The sequence below is a fragment of the Lepidochelys kempii genome, chromosome 16, assembly GCF_965140265.1.
Source record: "Lepidochelys kempii isolate rLepKem1 chromosome 16, rLepKem1.hap2, whole genome shotgun sequence".
Lineage (NCBI taxonomy): Eukaryota > Metazoa > Chordata > Testudines > Cheloniidae > Lepidochelys > Lepidochelys kempii.
The window spans coordinates 15,863,573-15,877,707 of record NC_133271.1 but is presented as its reverse complement, the minus strand read 5'-3'; the positions used below and the strand labels follow the sequence as shown (position 1 = coordinate 15,877,707).

General features: G+C 50.3%; 1 protein-coding gene and 1 non-coding gene across 3 annotated transcripts in view; both read right to left on the bottom strand.

The window, feature by feature from the left end:
* The window catches only part of ENG (endoglin), a 54,815-nt gene that overhangs the window by 33,168 nt on the left and 7,512 nt on the right, over positions 1-14,135 (bottom strand). For both annotated transcript variants that reach the window (XM_073314756.1, XM_073314757.1), the window contains exon 2: positions 3,972-4,120. In XM_073314756.1, coding sequence (XP_073170857.1) covers positions 3,972-4,120 — 149 coding nt within the window. The remainder of the gene's footprint in view (positions 1-3,971; positions 4,121-14,135) is intronic.
* TRNAR-UCU (transfer RNA arginine (anticodon UCU)) lies at positions 5,978-6,070 on the bottom strand. The gene is made up of 2 exons: positions 6,034-6,070; positions 5,978-6,013 (listed from the first exon to the last, which is right to left on the bottom strand). It is a non-coding gene; the product is annotated as a tRNA-Arg (tRNA).

Sequence of the window (14,135 nt, the reverse complement as noted above, 5' to 3'; positions counted from 1 at the left end):
TTAAAATCCTATAGTCTTTTGTTAATAACTGTATTTTATTTTTAATCTAAACCCATCCAGTGCTGTGTTTAAACTGAACTGTCTGGTAACTCCAGTGAAAGTAACATCTAAACCCATCCAGTGCTGTGTTTAAACTAAACTGTCTAGTAACTCCAGTGAAAGTAACAAACTATTGAATCTTGACTCCTTAAAGGGGAAGCAAACCATAACATCTCTCTGAACTGCCCAGGAGAGGGCTGGACATTGCAGAACAGATGTTTTGGGAAAAATCTGGGACTGGGAGTGTGTTGGGGGTCCCCCTGCAAGTAGTAATGAAGGCTGGTGGAAGCCAAAGTGTGGCTTAGGGGCTGTAGACCGGCTGCTGGGGTCAGAGTGTTGAACTAGTCCTGTCTAGCACACAGACACTTCAGGGTGTGACCTACATGCTGGTAGGCGGGCTGTGAGCAGCCCAAGTTGGGAGCGACAACAGCAAAGCACTGTGAGGCACCCAGGGTTACAGGGAAGGTGATGAGACAACCCCTCACTGGGCTGGACTGCACCCCGGAATGTGACAGAGCCCATACAGAATTTCCTATAGATTCAGTACAGCTGGGTTCAGTCTTTTCTCTACTAGGGGGACAGGCCCTAAGGGCTGCTCGTCAAATAAAACCACCTTGGCTGGCACATTGTGTTCACACCAGCTTCCCCGCTGCACTGTTTGATTCTTTGCAGTGCCCAAAGCCCAAACGGCCTCTGGACCGCAAAATAATAACTGACCAGATCCTCAGCTGGTGTCAATCGACATGGCTCCATTGGCTTTAGCGGAGGATCTGGCTCAGCATCCACAAACGGGTGATGAGACCTTTAGAAAGCAGAAAGAAACCCAGCAGCCTTCCTCTGGCTGGATACAATAAAGACTGTAAATATCACACCCAGTCCTTGGACACAGAGTTCAAGAGGAAACAGAAAAGTCTTGCGCACAACCCTTCCGTTGCCACTTTGCATTTGGTTGCTATTAAGCTGGATGCTTTTTGTTCTCTGCACGCTGCACCTTGGAATTTTCAAGCTCCGTCGGAATGCGGAGACAGCAGCCGTTGTTATCGTTACTGTTTATTATTTGTATTGCTGTAGCGCCGAGCAGTCCGAGTCACGGACCAGGACCCCACTGCGCGGAATCACACACCGCGCTCTTTCTCTCTGAGAGACTTCACTTTTGGCCTTCCTTGCTATTATTTCTTAATCAAACAGCCGTGCGCTCTGTTCTTTGGCCATGTAGAACAGTTATATTTTAATAATATTTAGTGAAACTAGTTGGGACAAAAGGAAAAAGCAACAGATTATTTAGAGAGCACTATTAGCACGAACAGCCCTTTCTCAACACACGAAGAAATAGGGTACTCTCCGCCAAGGGAAATGACAGCCTAATTCAGACAAAGTCAAGACAAATGACACATGAGTAGGTGCAGAAGCGGGAACAGATGAGGTGACACTGCTGAAGAGAATTAGTTCTGGGTAGGAATTCAGGAGAAAAGCGAGTATGAAGGAAGGATCAGAGAGACGAGGTTGCTTAGGGAAACTCCAAATATCTTTTAAACATCCAGGGATCTCGTCCTATAGAGCCTCAGAGATTTCACTGTCACCACAATTCTGGAAACTCTTTCATTTCCTACAAACAACAGACTGTCCCTTACAGCCTCCCCCCGAGAAAGCAGAACTAGGTAATCCTCAGCAGAGCCACTGGGGCTATTACGAAGACTGATTCCACTACGTCTGCCGTTTTCTACCAAATCTAAATGTTCATTTAAAACGACCCTCTGGCTGGACTGATTTTAGGGACCTCCTGCTCCAAAGCACAGACAGGTACCACTTGAGCTAATGGACCGATTCCGTTAGCTGGGGAAGTAGCAGGCAAATAGCCACTGAGGATCGGCTCGGGGGAAGACGCAACACATTTTGTCAGTGTGCCACAGGCTTAACACCCCCCCCCCCCGCCCCAGGCAGAAATATCCTTTTTGTCATGAAGAGCCAGTAGAGCGTGAACTGACAGCCTGTTGCCCTGTCACCCAAGCTTTGGAAAAAGGTGGTCTCCTCACAAATGGTCTATAGTTAAAAAAGATTACATCAGCTCTCCGTGAGTGAGGGAGCATTGTCCAATGACTGGAACAAGTGAGGGGATGTACTCTGCAAGCATCTAAAAAGGTTCTTGTCTCAGGGAAGACGACCGGCCAGCCAGAGCAGCCTCAGCCATGCTGGCCCGTGTGGCCCCAGCCGCGCCAGCTGGATTGGCCCCAAGCCACACCGGCAGGACCTGCCCCAGCCGCACTGGCCAGCCAGAGCAACCCCAGCCCCTCTCCCTTTAATCAGTTAACCGTTTAAATGAAGTATTTTTTAATAGTTTAAACTGTTAACTTTTTAAATGGTATTTAAATCCTCACCTCGCACCAGTCATTCTTAGCGCTGCGCCTAGCAGGGAACCAAGTTCAGGCTGCCAGCCTGGTAGCACAGAGCCTGACTTCCCAGCTTACTGGTCCCTATACATAAAGGATCCTTTCCCAAACAGCCATACCAGACCTCTGTGCTGGGGCCGATTTTCCCCAGGTCCAGGGCCATTAGCATAGGCGTAGTTTGACAGGTTAACCAGTCTATATTTAGTGTGTGTGTGTGGGGCGGGGTGGCTCCAGTCAGGCCAACGGGGCTGCATGGGGAGGGAGGGGGGAATTCTGTGCCTGCACAGGGGCGCCATTTCAGATTTTTTGGGGGAGGGGGGCCACTTTAACCATGATTCAAGGGGCTACCTACGCAACTGAAAACTTCTGATGCATCCATTAACCTTTTTCACAGACGCATCATATTGATGGTTCATAGTCATCCTGTGATCAACCAATACACTCAGTTCTTTCTCCTCCACTGTCACTTCCTACTGATAAGTCCCTGGCTCATAGCAAAAATTCTTGTTGTTAGTCTCTAAATGCGTGACCTTGCGCTTTGCACTATTAAATATTATCTCATTTCTATTACTCCAGTTTACAAGGTCATCCAGATCTTGTATGGCATTCCAGTCCTCCTCGGTATTGGCAAGACCTCACAACTTTGTGTCATCTGCAAATTTTATTCGCACACTCCCACTTTTTGTGCCAAAGTCGGTAATAAAAATGTTAAATAAGGTTGGTCCCAAGACCGATCCCTGAGGAATTCCACTAGTAACCTCCCTCTAGCCTGACAGTTCACCTTTCAGTATGACCTACTGTAGTCTTCCCTTTAACCAGTTCCTTATCCACCTCTCAGTTCTCATATTAATCCCCAATTTAATTCTCCAATTTAGCTAATAATTTCTCATGTGAAACTGTATCAAATGCCTTACTGACATCCAGGTAGATTAGATCTACTGCATTTCCTTTGTCTAAAAAATCAGAAAGTATCAAGGGGGAGCCGTGTTAGCCTGTATCCACAAAAACAACAAGGAGTCCGGTGGCACCTTAAAGACTAACAGATTTACTTGGGCATAAGCTTTTGTGTGTAAAAAACCATCATCCCAAAGAAAGATACTAGTCCCTTTGTTACCTTCTCTTGAATACAACAATTGTAGAAAAATCTACAATTACCATTCTGTTATTTAGGCTACTTACTTGTTGCAGTTCACCAAGCTTGGAACAGATCAGTTAACTTTAGAAAACATCCTAACAGCCCTTTCTTATCTTAATCACCTGTTAATCTCTGTTTAGAAACAAAATTCTGACTCCCTGCTTCAGGGGGCAAGCAGCAGTATCTCTCCTGTCTCCTCTACAGAACTCCTTATATTACACTCTCAGGCTGCCTGCCTGAGGCTTGCAGTTTTGGGGGGGGGGGGCAATGCCCTCCCTTGCCCTCCCCCCAAACTCTGCCTATGAAGCCATATGCCCCAGGCAGTGAAAGCACCTGGTCTGTCTGCTGACAGGGAGCAGACATTGTGTCACTGCGTCTCTCCCCCACCCTCCAAGCCCCCAATTACTGACCTTCTCCATTTTCACTTGGAGAACGTGGACTTCCTGGGGTCTCCCCACGGTGCTGCGGCTCACACAGCCACTCACAGTCTTGCCTGTTGTGTAAGACACCTTGTCCTTCATGATCTGCTGAAGGGTGCAAACATCAGCGCTCATGGGACCTAGAGGGGAAACAACTCAATGTCAGTCATCTCGCTGCAGTGCTGAGGGACAGAACAGTTACAGTGAGAAGGGGGGCTCAAGGGGGCAAGGAGCACAGGAGGATGGGAGAAGAGAGAAGGGCCTGGGACATCAGGAGGGGAGCAGGAGCACAGAGTGGCCAGGGAAGAGAAGGGGTCAGGGATGCGGGGGGAGGGGGGCCGGGGGGGGGGGAGGCCAGGAGAGGATACAGATCAAAGGGCAACTGAAGCCTTATCTAAGAAGCCTGAGTGGTAGGAGGGGAGAAGGCTGTGCTGCATTGTCCTTATTGGAACAAGAGGTCCCTGGGAGCCCATTTCCTGCTCAGGACAGCAAGAAGGGGCTCCAGGTTGGGGGCATAGGAAGGAGGTGCAGCAGGAGCTGAGAAGGGACTTGGGGGCAGAATGTGTCTGAGCACAGGGGGTTGGGATGCACTGAGGAAGCAACATCTGGCAGTTATTAGATGCTGCTGGTAGGATAAGGGCTAGGGGTTTGGGGGGGGTTCAGCTCTAGTTTCCAAGGGTTTACAATGTCAAGCTTAAAAATTTGCTTTGGCAGAACACTTAGCCCTGAAGGGATTGTTCTAGAGGCCGTAAATACAGGAAGGAAGCAAGGAAGGACAGAAGGACGGAATATCTTGAACCGTTCCTAGGTTACTGAAAAGGACATTTCCTCAATCAGCTGTAACTGCTCTTTAAAAAAGTAACCAAACAGGATTCTTCCTAGTGTTTTGGCTAAGAGGCGGGGGAAGCACCAGCTTACCAGGAATACACCCTCTCTCTGGAGAACGCGTCCTGTCTTTGCAGCTGTATGGACTTGATCCGGGAGGGCTTTTTTATCTCTAACTACGACCTTTACCACGTATTTGCAAGCCACTCTCCATCCATGGTGGAGTGTCACTGACTTTCATCAGGGTCTGTCAGGGCCAACTCTGAGACTAGCTCCAGGGAAAAGCAGCAGCAAAATCATTCAGACACTAAAACTATGCTGATCGAGAGGAAAGTCCAAATTAAGGCTATGCTCCCTCCTTTCGCTCTATGCCCTGGGTAACGACAGACATCACAGGTCATTCCTGGGCATCGACCCCTGGATTGCCCAGCACTAAAATGTGAATCGTACCACCTGAGCTGAAGGAGTAACTCAGTTAACTGGTACCTGTAGTACAGTCATATCCACTGTAAGCCAGCCACAGAGCGGGGATGGATTTAATAAGTTTATTAAGATGATGTTAAAATAAAAAGAAAACGGTACAGAGTTTAAGCATAGAAATTTCTGGCTATCAGGGAATAAGGTACAGATTATCAAGGGGTGCAAAGTTCGGTTTAGGATCTGGTGGTGTAAGGAATACATAATCTGCAATATCCCCGTAATACACTGAATAGTTTTCAGAGTACCAGCCATGTTAGTCTGTATCAGCAAAAAGGACAGGAGGACTTGTGGCACCTTAGAGACTAACAAATTTATTTGAGCATAAGCTTTCATGGGCTACAGCGTATCAGGGGGTAGCCATGTTAGTCTGTATCCACAAAACAACAAGGAGTCTGGTGGCACCTTAAAGACTAACAGATTTATTTGGGCATAAGCTTTCGTGCATCTGAAGAAGTGGTGTTTTACCCACGAAAGCTTATGCCCAAATAAATCTGTTAGTCTTTAAGGTGCCCCCAGACTCCTTGTTTTTTTAGGGGAAACAGAGATGAAGTGATTTGCCCAAGGTCACTCAGCAGGTCTGTGGCAGAGTCAGGAACAAAGCCCAGGTCTCCTGAGTCACAGCCCAATGCCTTATCCTAGAACCATAGAGTTAGAAGGGAGCACAAGGGTCATCTAATCTAACCCCCAAAATATGACTCTGGTGGGATTCAAACCCACAACCTTTGAATGACTTAATCTGTCACTATGCTAGAAGTCCAATGCACTATCCATTGTGCCACAGAGCCTACATAGCATGCACCCTGGCTGAGATCCTCTGAGCAGTGTCCACTGACACCTTAGATGCCTTTGAGGGACAATGGGCACTGTCCTGGGCTCTCTGCTCAGCATCCCCCTTTGGTTCCCTGATTTTCAATCTCTGACCTCATTCCTGCTCCTATTTTTAAATTTGTTTCCCTACATACTCACTTATGGCCTGGGGTTAGCGGTTCTTCCCCCTTAGCTATGGTGGGGGGCTTTAGTTTGGGGGGGCCTTTCCCAGATCCGCAAATAGCACACGACACTGCCTACTCAGCCACAAGCCTTCCACCTTCAAACACCCCTGTGCTTTGGGGGTTGAAATCCTGAACCTTATTCAAAGTGAAATTTTCAGACCCATCCACACAAAACTGACCATGAATCAATTGTGAGATCTCAGCACGCCAAAGCACAGAGAAATCCGTGACTCACACTTCAGGACATGAACGGTCAATTCCCATCGAGGTCTGGAATTCCAGCCCGGTGCCCTCCCACCAAAACACACAGCATTTCGCAACAGGCCAAGTGCTCTATGTTGGGTCTTTTTAAAAATTCCTCTGAAGTGTCACATATTGGCCGCTGCCCAAGGCAGGAGATTGAACGTAATAAAGCTCTTATCCGGTATGGAAAATGCTATGTCCCTGCTGCAACCAACACTTGACAGAATCAGGCTATACCTTTCACAAACAATTGAGGACAAGAAGTCGTCCCCGTCCCCCAACGCCATGCCACGTACACCCCCTGGTCTGCAGCAGGGTAAGTGGAAATCGGAAAGATCAGAAGCTGTTATTTACATCATCTAAAAACCAGGGCATGCAACATTTTACTGAGGGGACAATAATACTGTGCCATTCAAAAAAACAAAATAGAAAATCTAAGTTACTGGAATGTACGTGGAATCCTCATTGTAAGGGGCAAGTTAGATACCTGATCCTGCAAGCAGATTTTACTTACTCCCGCTGACTGCAATGCAGCTGATTGGGGAATTGTCCCATTGAAGGCAATGGGACTTCTGAAGCCGAAAGGTGCTACTCGGTGTGAGTAACGCTATCAGAATATGCCCCCCGGCTCTGTTTGGCAGAAGCTGAGACTAGAACTGGCCAAACCTCAGGAAAATAAAAACACAAAAATGTTGAGGAAAATAAACATAAATAAAATAAAAAGGAGTACTTGTGGCACCTTAGAGACTAACCAATTTATTTGAGCATGAGCTTTCGTGAGCTCACGAAAGCTCATGCTCAAATAAATTGGTTAGTCGCTAAGGTGCCACAAGTACTCCTTTTCTTTTTGCGAATACAGACTAACACGGCTGTTACTCTGAAATAAATAAAATACATATTTTTTGTGTGGCTATTTTGCACTGACCTCGGAAAAATTTCATCCTGCTAGAGCTGAGACCCGGAGAACTGGGTGAGGACATGGCGAGACACCTCATCTCACACAGACCACCTGAGCTGGATTCAGACCAGCAATGGCCTAGGGGTATTCGGTTCCATATCCCGCAGGAACAAGTCCCCAGCTCATGACACTTTATGACTGAGCCCTTGCTGCTGCTGAAGGGCAGGCATTGCCCCTGCTCTGGATGAAGGGGGAGCAGGGAATTACAGTAGGAGCTGGCTAGTTTCCCCTTTCTGCATCCTGAGGGTCTCACTGATATTAAGAAGGTGAGGTGCAGGTGGGGAGAGAAGAGGCTCCGTGGCTACAGCACGTCGAGAATGACGGTCAGGTTGACAACTCTCTGTCCACCTGTGTGAACGGCCAAGGCAGGGAGGGACAGGAGCTGCCAGTGCTATGGTGGTGAGACCCCTTTCCTACAGGTAATCAATGAAGACAAGGCAAAGGAAGAAAATATACTAATTAAATTGTGTGTGTGTGTGTGCGTGCGTGAGAGACGGACAGACAGACCGATGGCTTTCACTGGAGGGATCAGAATTGTTCAGTTGTGTGTCAGAGGCCCTATACAGCTAACAGCTAATGGAGATTCTACTTTGGCACACAGGACTATCCGTGCAAGATCTGATGTCCCAGCTGCTTCTGTTAAGTTCCTAGTGGCCCTAGCATTCAGCACTGCAACAGCTGTGAAGCCTTAGGTGCCTATAGATGTTTTACAACACATCCTAAGGTAACAAAGGATTCACTAGGGTGGTGGTAGTGAACTGTGACACACCATGAGCCCTTCCTTAAAGGGAGCTCAATATCCTTTGACAAACCTCCTGAGTCCGATACACAGAGGGTGGGAGAATGAGCCTGAAGCAGAGGGGGTGAATCGGGGTCCAGCAGCTGGGCCTGGCTGCCCCCTCAGGGTAATGTTTTCCTTGGAGATGGCCAGCCACTGAAAGGATTTCCATCACTTCCCTCTGGGGACTGACGCTTACCAGTGGCTCCAGACAACTGCATGCAAGCAGAGGCGTCTGGAGGCAGTGGAGCTGGGCCGGATGCTAGGCCCGGATTGTCCAGACGCCCTGACGTTGAAGGGGGAGAAGGGTGGATGACTGGACGATGCTATCTACAGCTCCAGTGAGTGACAGGAAATGGAAAGCCCAAGGAATGGGAATGGAAATTTACACAAAAGTGTCAGCAGTGCTGAATGAAAGGAGGATGGAGAGCAGGAGAAGGGGAGATGGAGGAGGAGAACGTGTGGTGGGGGGGAGGAAGGCGCAGGGAAGATGCAAGGTCAGGGCGCTGGTCTTATGCAAATGACAATCCCTTAATTTGCATATCTGATGAACACACATTCCCTTTTACAGAAAGAACAGAAGTGTCCCATTTCCCAGAATTCAAGCCCGCAGCAGGGAATGAGCTGTAGGAACATAGGGCTGGCCGTGCTCCGCCCTGGCTGGTGCCCGGGAAACTCCGGCTGAGCCGAGACTCGACTCTGCCCCGGTTGTTCCCTGTCCTAGGCTGGGTGGGGACCAAGGTTGGGGTGCTGACACCTGCTGCTTGTCCTGGAGAGGGAGGGGGACCTGGCTGCTCCCAGCTGTCTGCTAAGAGCTGCTATGGCTGGGTTGCTGTGGCCGCTCCTAGCCCCTAATTTCCTGCTGGGGGGCTTCGGGCTGCTGCTCCTGGGGATGGGACAGAAGCCTTTGGCCCAGGCTGCCATTCTCTGGCTTGCAGTATGGGGGCTCTCAGCAGCTCCCTGGCTGGCTGGGCTGGGGACGGGAGCCCTGGCCGCAGCTCCTGGCAGGAGGGTAGCTCTGGGCTCTTGGGTAGCATCCTTGGCTCTAACCAAGAGATCCCACCTACAGCAGCCCTAAGCCCAGAGATGCAGTCTTGAGCATCCACTCAGGGGACTGAAGCACTTAGGCTGGATCACTGCAGGGAGCTGCTGAACCCAGGGGCCTCCCCATCCCAGCCCCCAGGGATCCTGGACTGGCCACAGTAGGAGGGAAGTGTATTGGTAAGCCCTAGGCTGACATCTGCAAAGCCACCGAGGGATTTGCACTCTCAGATCCCACTAAAGCCAACCTCCATCTCAGCCACTTCCCCAAGGCCCCAGGCTGGGACATGGCTGTGTGTAGCTCATCCCATGTCAGACACAGTCAGGCTGTGGGGGAATGGGGGAGAGGAGTTGGTCTCAATGCAATGAATACAGCAAGCAACACTCCGGCTACTATGCGAGCCGGAGGCCCCCACTCCTGTGGTCTAGTCCCTCAGAATGTTAGTAATAGTAGTGAGCCCTGTGACAGCAGTTCACCGCTTCCCCCATTAGCCACCAAGGGGCATACTTTGTGCTCACCATCCCTTCCCTTCAGAGCTTCCCTGAAGCTGCAAGCTCAAGGTGGGTCCCCACTGCTCTGCCCTTCCTCCAGCCTTTGGTTTTTTGAGTGGCCCTCAGCACTGGCACCTGCCCCGGCTTCTGGTCAGAGCTCCCCCAAATCAACAGAAACATGACACTGATGGGATCTACTGGGTAACACTCCATGGCAGCGATACTCAGACCTCAGAGGTTCAGGAGCCAAATTAGCGACCAACAGTACCCAAAAGAGCACCAGTCGTGTGAGTTCATAGTTTCATTTAGTACATTTCATTTAGTAAATATGACAGGACTAGTCATATTTAAACCGTATAACAGGAAAATGTTTACAGACGCTCCCTGTGTTACGCAAACCTGACGTACGCAAATCCGCACATATGGAAAAAGTTCCATAAACTAGAAATAGGAGCGTTGCGGGTTTTTTGCGTAATGGTCGGAGATACGTTTCCAACTTACGCAAAATTTGTGTTACGCAAGGCGTTCCAGTCAAGTTCAAGTTCAAGTCGGAGGGCGTCACGTATGTGCATATATATAATTCTCGCAGCAAATAAGTTAATAACAGTGTAAGTTGATAACTTAATTGGTTAATAACATAGTAAAAGGATCCTGATTGGTTAATAACTTAGATTGGTTAATAATTAAATCTCACAGTGTTTTAATATCATGTGCTGCAAAAAGCCGCAGGAGACACATTCAAGAGCCACTTGTGGCACGTGAGCAGCAGTCTGAGTTTCGCTGCTCTAGGGTCTGTGTTGTGGCCAGGAGCTCAGATGAGATGATCATAATGGTCCCTTCTGGCCTTAGGATCCTTTCTTGATCCTTTCATTGCTTGTTCACAGCGGCTTGTTAATTTCACCCTGCTGTTGGGCAGAGCTGTCTGTCTTTAGACTGGGACGCCTAGTCCTGCTTCCCTTTACGCTCTGTTCCCCTTCGGACAGTTTGCTTCATGCGCATCCGAACTAGGAAATATCCTAGGTAAATCCATGCACACGCTTTCAAATGACAGCTTACGTGCTGCCGAAACTGGTAGCTTCACCCCTGCCGTCCCGCAACACCACACCACACCCACGCGTCGAAGAAATCTTCCTCTGGTAAAGATTTTTCAAGCCCTGCTAATGAGCTCGGCCAGTGTCAAAACCCAGTTTCCTGCACCCAGTCTGCAGAAGATGCGACTGCAACTGTGACTCACGCAGAGTGACAGCTGAAAAGATGGGGGTGGGGAGAAGAGAAGTCAAACAAGGAGAAGGCAAATTGCAAAGCCGCCCTTGCACTAGGGTCACAGACCAGGCCTCGTCCAGGACGCTGCGTCCACTGCCCACCTATTGTCCTGCACTTCCTCGACACACCAACTAGACCAGCCATGCAGTCAGCAGCATCAGGAGGAAGATAAACAGAGGCTTATCTGGGTTCCACAGGCAGCCCACTCTTCCCTTCCAGCCCTACCCCAAGCAGCCAGTCGAGGGTAATTCAGCCAGGACTAGACACCGGACTCCTGCGGCTGCTCAGAACACTGCAGACAGGTCCCATCTGCGTAGAGCCTCATGGCCCTCGCACTGAGGGACTAGCACACAAAGGGGAAAGATTAGATCTCCGCGGCCCCCGGGAGCTGCTCAGAGACTGTTTCCAAGGAGAACGGCACCGATCACTTATGTAAGAGGGAGATTACCCAGCCGTCTGGCCTGGCTGTGAAGCCGCCCACCTACAGAGTGAGAGCTGGGCCACGCCGGCTGGGAGGAGCCAGCCACCCGGCGTCCTAGGCTGGCACAGCCAGCAGGGGAGACCTTTCACCTGGCAAGGCAGGAAAAGACAGGCCAAGGCTTCCCTCTGCCTCATCAGCTCTGAGCCCCCACTCATCAAAACATTGCCCAGCACACAAACCAGTCCATCAAATTCCCCATGTCACTCAGCGCCCCCACCCCCATTGCTACATCACGCTCCACGCCTGCGCCCAGCAACTCATTAGTATTAACTGGCGCCGTCCAGTGAAACACCTTCCCCCTACAATCCATCAGACCCTCCCTTCGGCGCCAACAGGGCACCCACTCCCTGCCCCCTTCCGTTCCATATATCACCCAACCCCCACGTGTGCTCCAGACCCCGGTTATATGCTACCAGAGACCCCCATCACCTAATGCCCTCACACATCAAACACCTCTGTCTCACTTAACCCTCCTCCTGCTCCCTCGGGCTGTGTACATCCGCATGTCCCCAGTTCATAGCACTGTCCCTGCCCTGGCCAACACCTCCCTCTTGCTGTGCTCCAGCTCCTTTATCAAGGGGCCTTCAGCACAGTGCTCCCGAGGCGGGACTCCTCCTCTGCCCCCAGATCATAGGGGGCCAGGAGTCCACCGTTCTCTCCACTGTCCCACCCTCTCATGGGGTGCAGATGCTAAGCCGAGAAGGGGAAACCTCATCTCTTGTAGGTGCTGCCAGAACAGGATTCATCATCCCGCAAGCAAGGCGTAAGGGCCTCTCCCTGCAGAGGGCTCAGGGCTGGCAGCGTTACACTCAGGCTCGGCAGCTCCCCATGCCTGCTCCGCATAAACACGGCTGGCTCCTCACCTCCCTGCCAGGCCCCACTGGTATTCCGTCAGGGGGGAAAGCAGCCTGGCTCCAGCATTATGTAATGATCAGATAACATCGCTCAGCTGGGCCCAGCCTGCAGGGCCCCGGGGGCATCAGATAAGAGAGGCTTTATTTTTGTACAAAAAAATCTTGTTCCAACTCCTTCCCTCCCATCCCCCCGCCCACCCCAGCGCAGAGGAGACCAGGGAGTTGGAAAGGCCCCGAGCGTCACCCTGTCTGCCCAGAGCATGGGCCTGGAGGGGGTGGGGTGGGGGAAGTCCTGTTTTCTGCAAGCAGATCAAGGAGACGCTAACCAAACAAGTGCAGAACAATGGAACAGACCCTGGGGTGCAGTGGCATGGAGGAAACCATATGTATAGGTGGGGGTGAGGGGGTGGGAAAGAATTCCCATACAGATACAGTGTAAGACCCTCAGTCCAGGGAGAACTGAATAGATCCAGGGATTGATAATGGGATTTGGAGCCTTTCACATCTAGGTTGATGGTTTTGAGTGGGGACTAACTGTCATGGCCAAGAAAAGCATCTTGGCTTGGCACACATGGAACGAGCTGGTGGGTCTCAATCCAGGAGCCCTGGCACAAGACCCTTCATATCACAAAACCCAACACCCCTTTTGGTTCTAACCAGCCCCTTGTTGGCTGTCTCAGCAGAGAGGGCATCAGCTCACCATTACAGGGCAGTGCCTGACAGGGGGCGGAGATGGGGGAGAAGGCTTCTTTGCTACTGCCATGGCAGGACCTTTCCTGGGGATGAGCCCAGAGCATCAGCCTCTAGGGCTTTCAGCAGCACTAAATCATTTAAAGACTGAATACGCACACAGAGCCCTGGCCCCACTCACTCAGACCTAGTGCGAATCACACCTGCGCTGGGCTGATACACCAGACACTGGGGAAGATTCTGGAGTTGTTGCTATTTCTGGCCTTTTAAGGGTTGGGAACTTTAGCAGTTTGCTCAGTGGGATCACTGGGAGTCCATTTGCATTTATTATTTACTTGTTTCCAAATCGGGCGCTTTCCCTTCTATGCCTTGGCCACTGTCCTCACTTGTTCAGCACAACAGGGGGATTTTGTAAGGCTAAACCTAAGGCCAGGAGACTTGATCCTGGGAGGATATACAGGTTTGTCAATTCTGCAGTGACACTAACAGCTGCTGTAATCGATTCTCATTTACAGGCTGAGAAAAACACAGCGACTGAATGACTGGTGAAAAGCCAACGGGATTCAGAACTCTTAGCTTTAATAACTGATGGGGCTGTTAGTAACTCAGAGAAGACATTCATTTAAAGTGTTTTTACACTGACTGTGTCAGCACTTAGCACCCTTCACTCCCCATGATTTAGTTAGCCAGAGTCGCTTGGGTCCTTCTGCTTTTCAGAGCTGATTTGTTACCGCTCCATCTTCCTGGACTGGCTGAGGAGGTGACGTGAACTTGTTCGAGGTCATGCAGTGGCTCTATGGGTTTAGAATGAGAATCCAGGGCTCTTTGCGGTGACCAATGGACCACACAGACCAACCTGCCACCTCTGCCAGTAGGAAATTCCACTGGGGATGTGACATCTGAAAGCTTCAAGGAGCAGATATTCAGCAGCAAGCTGGGCTAGTCAGCTCCAGGACGGACCCCCATGAAATCTGCAGCTTAGGCTGTGTGCTCACTCATCAACCCAGGAAGGTATTTTACTAGGTTAACTAACCACAGCCACTGCATGCTGCAGTGAT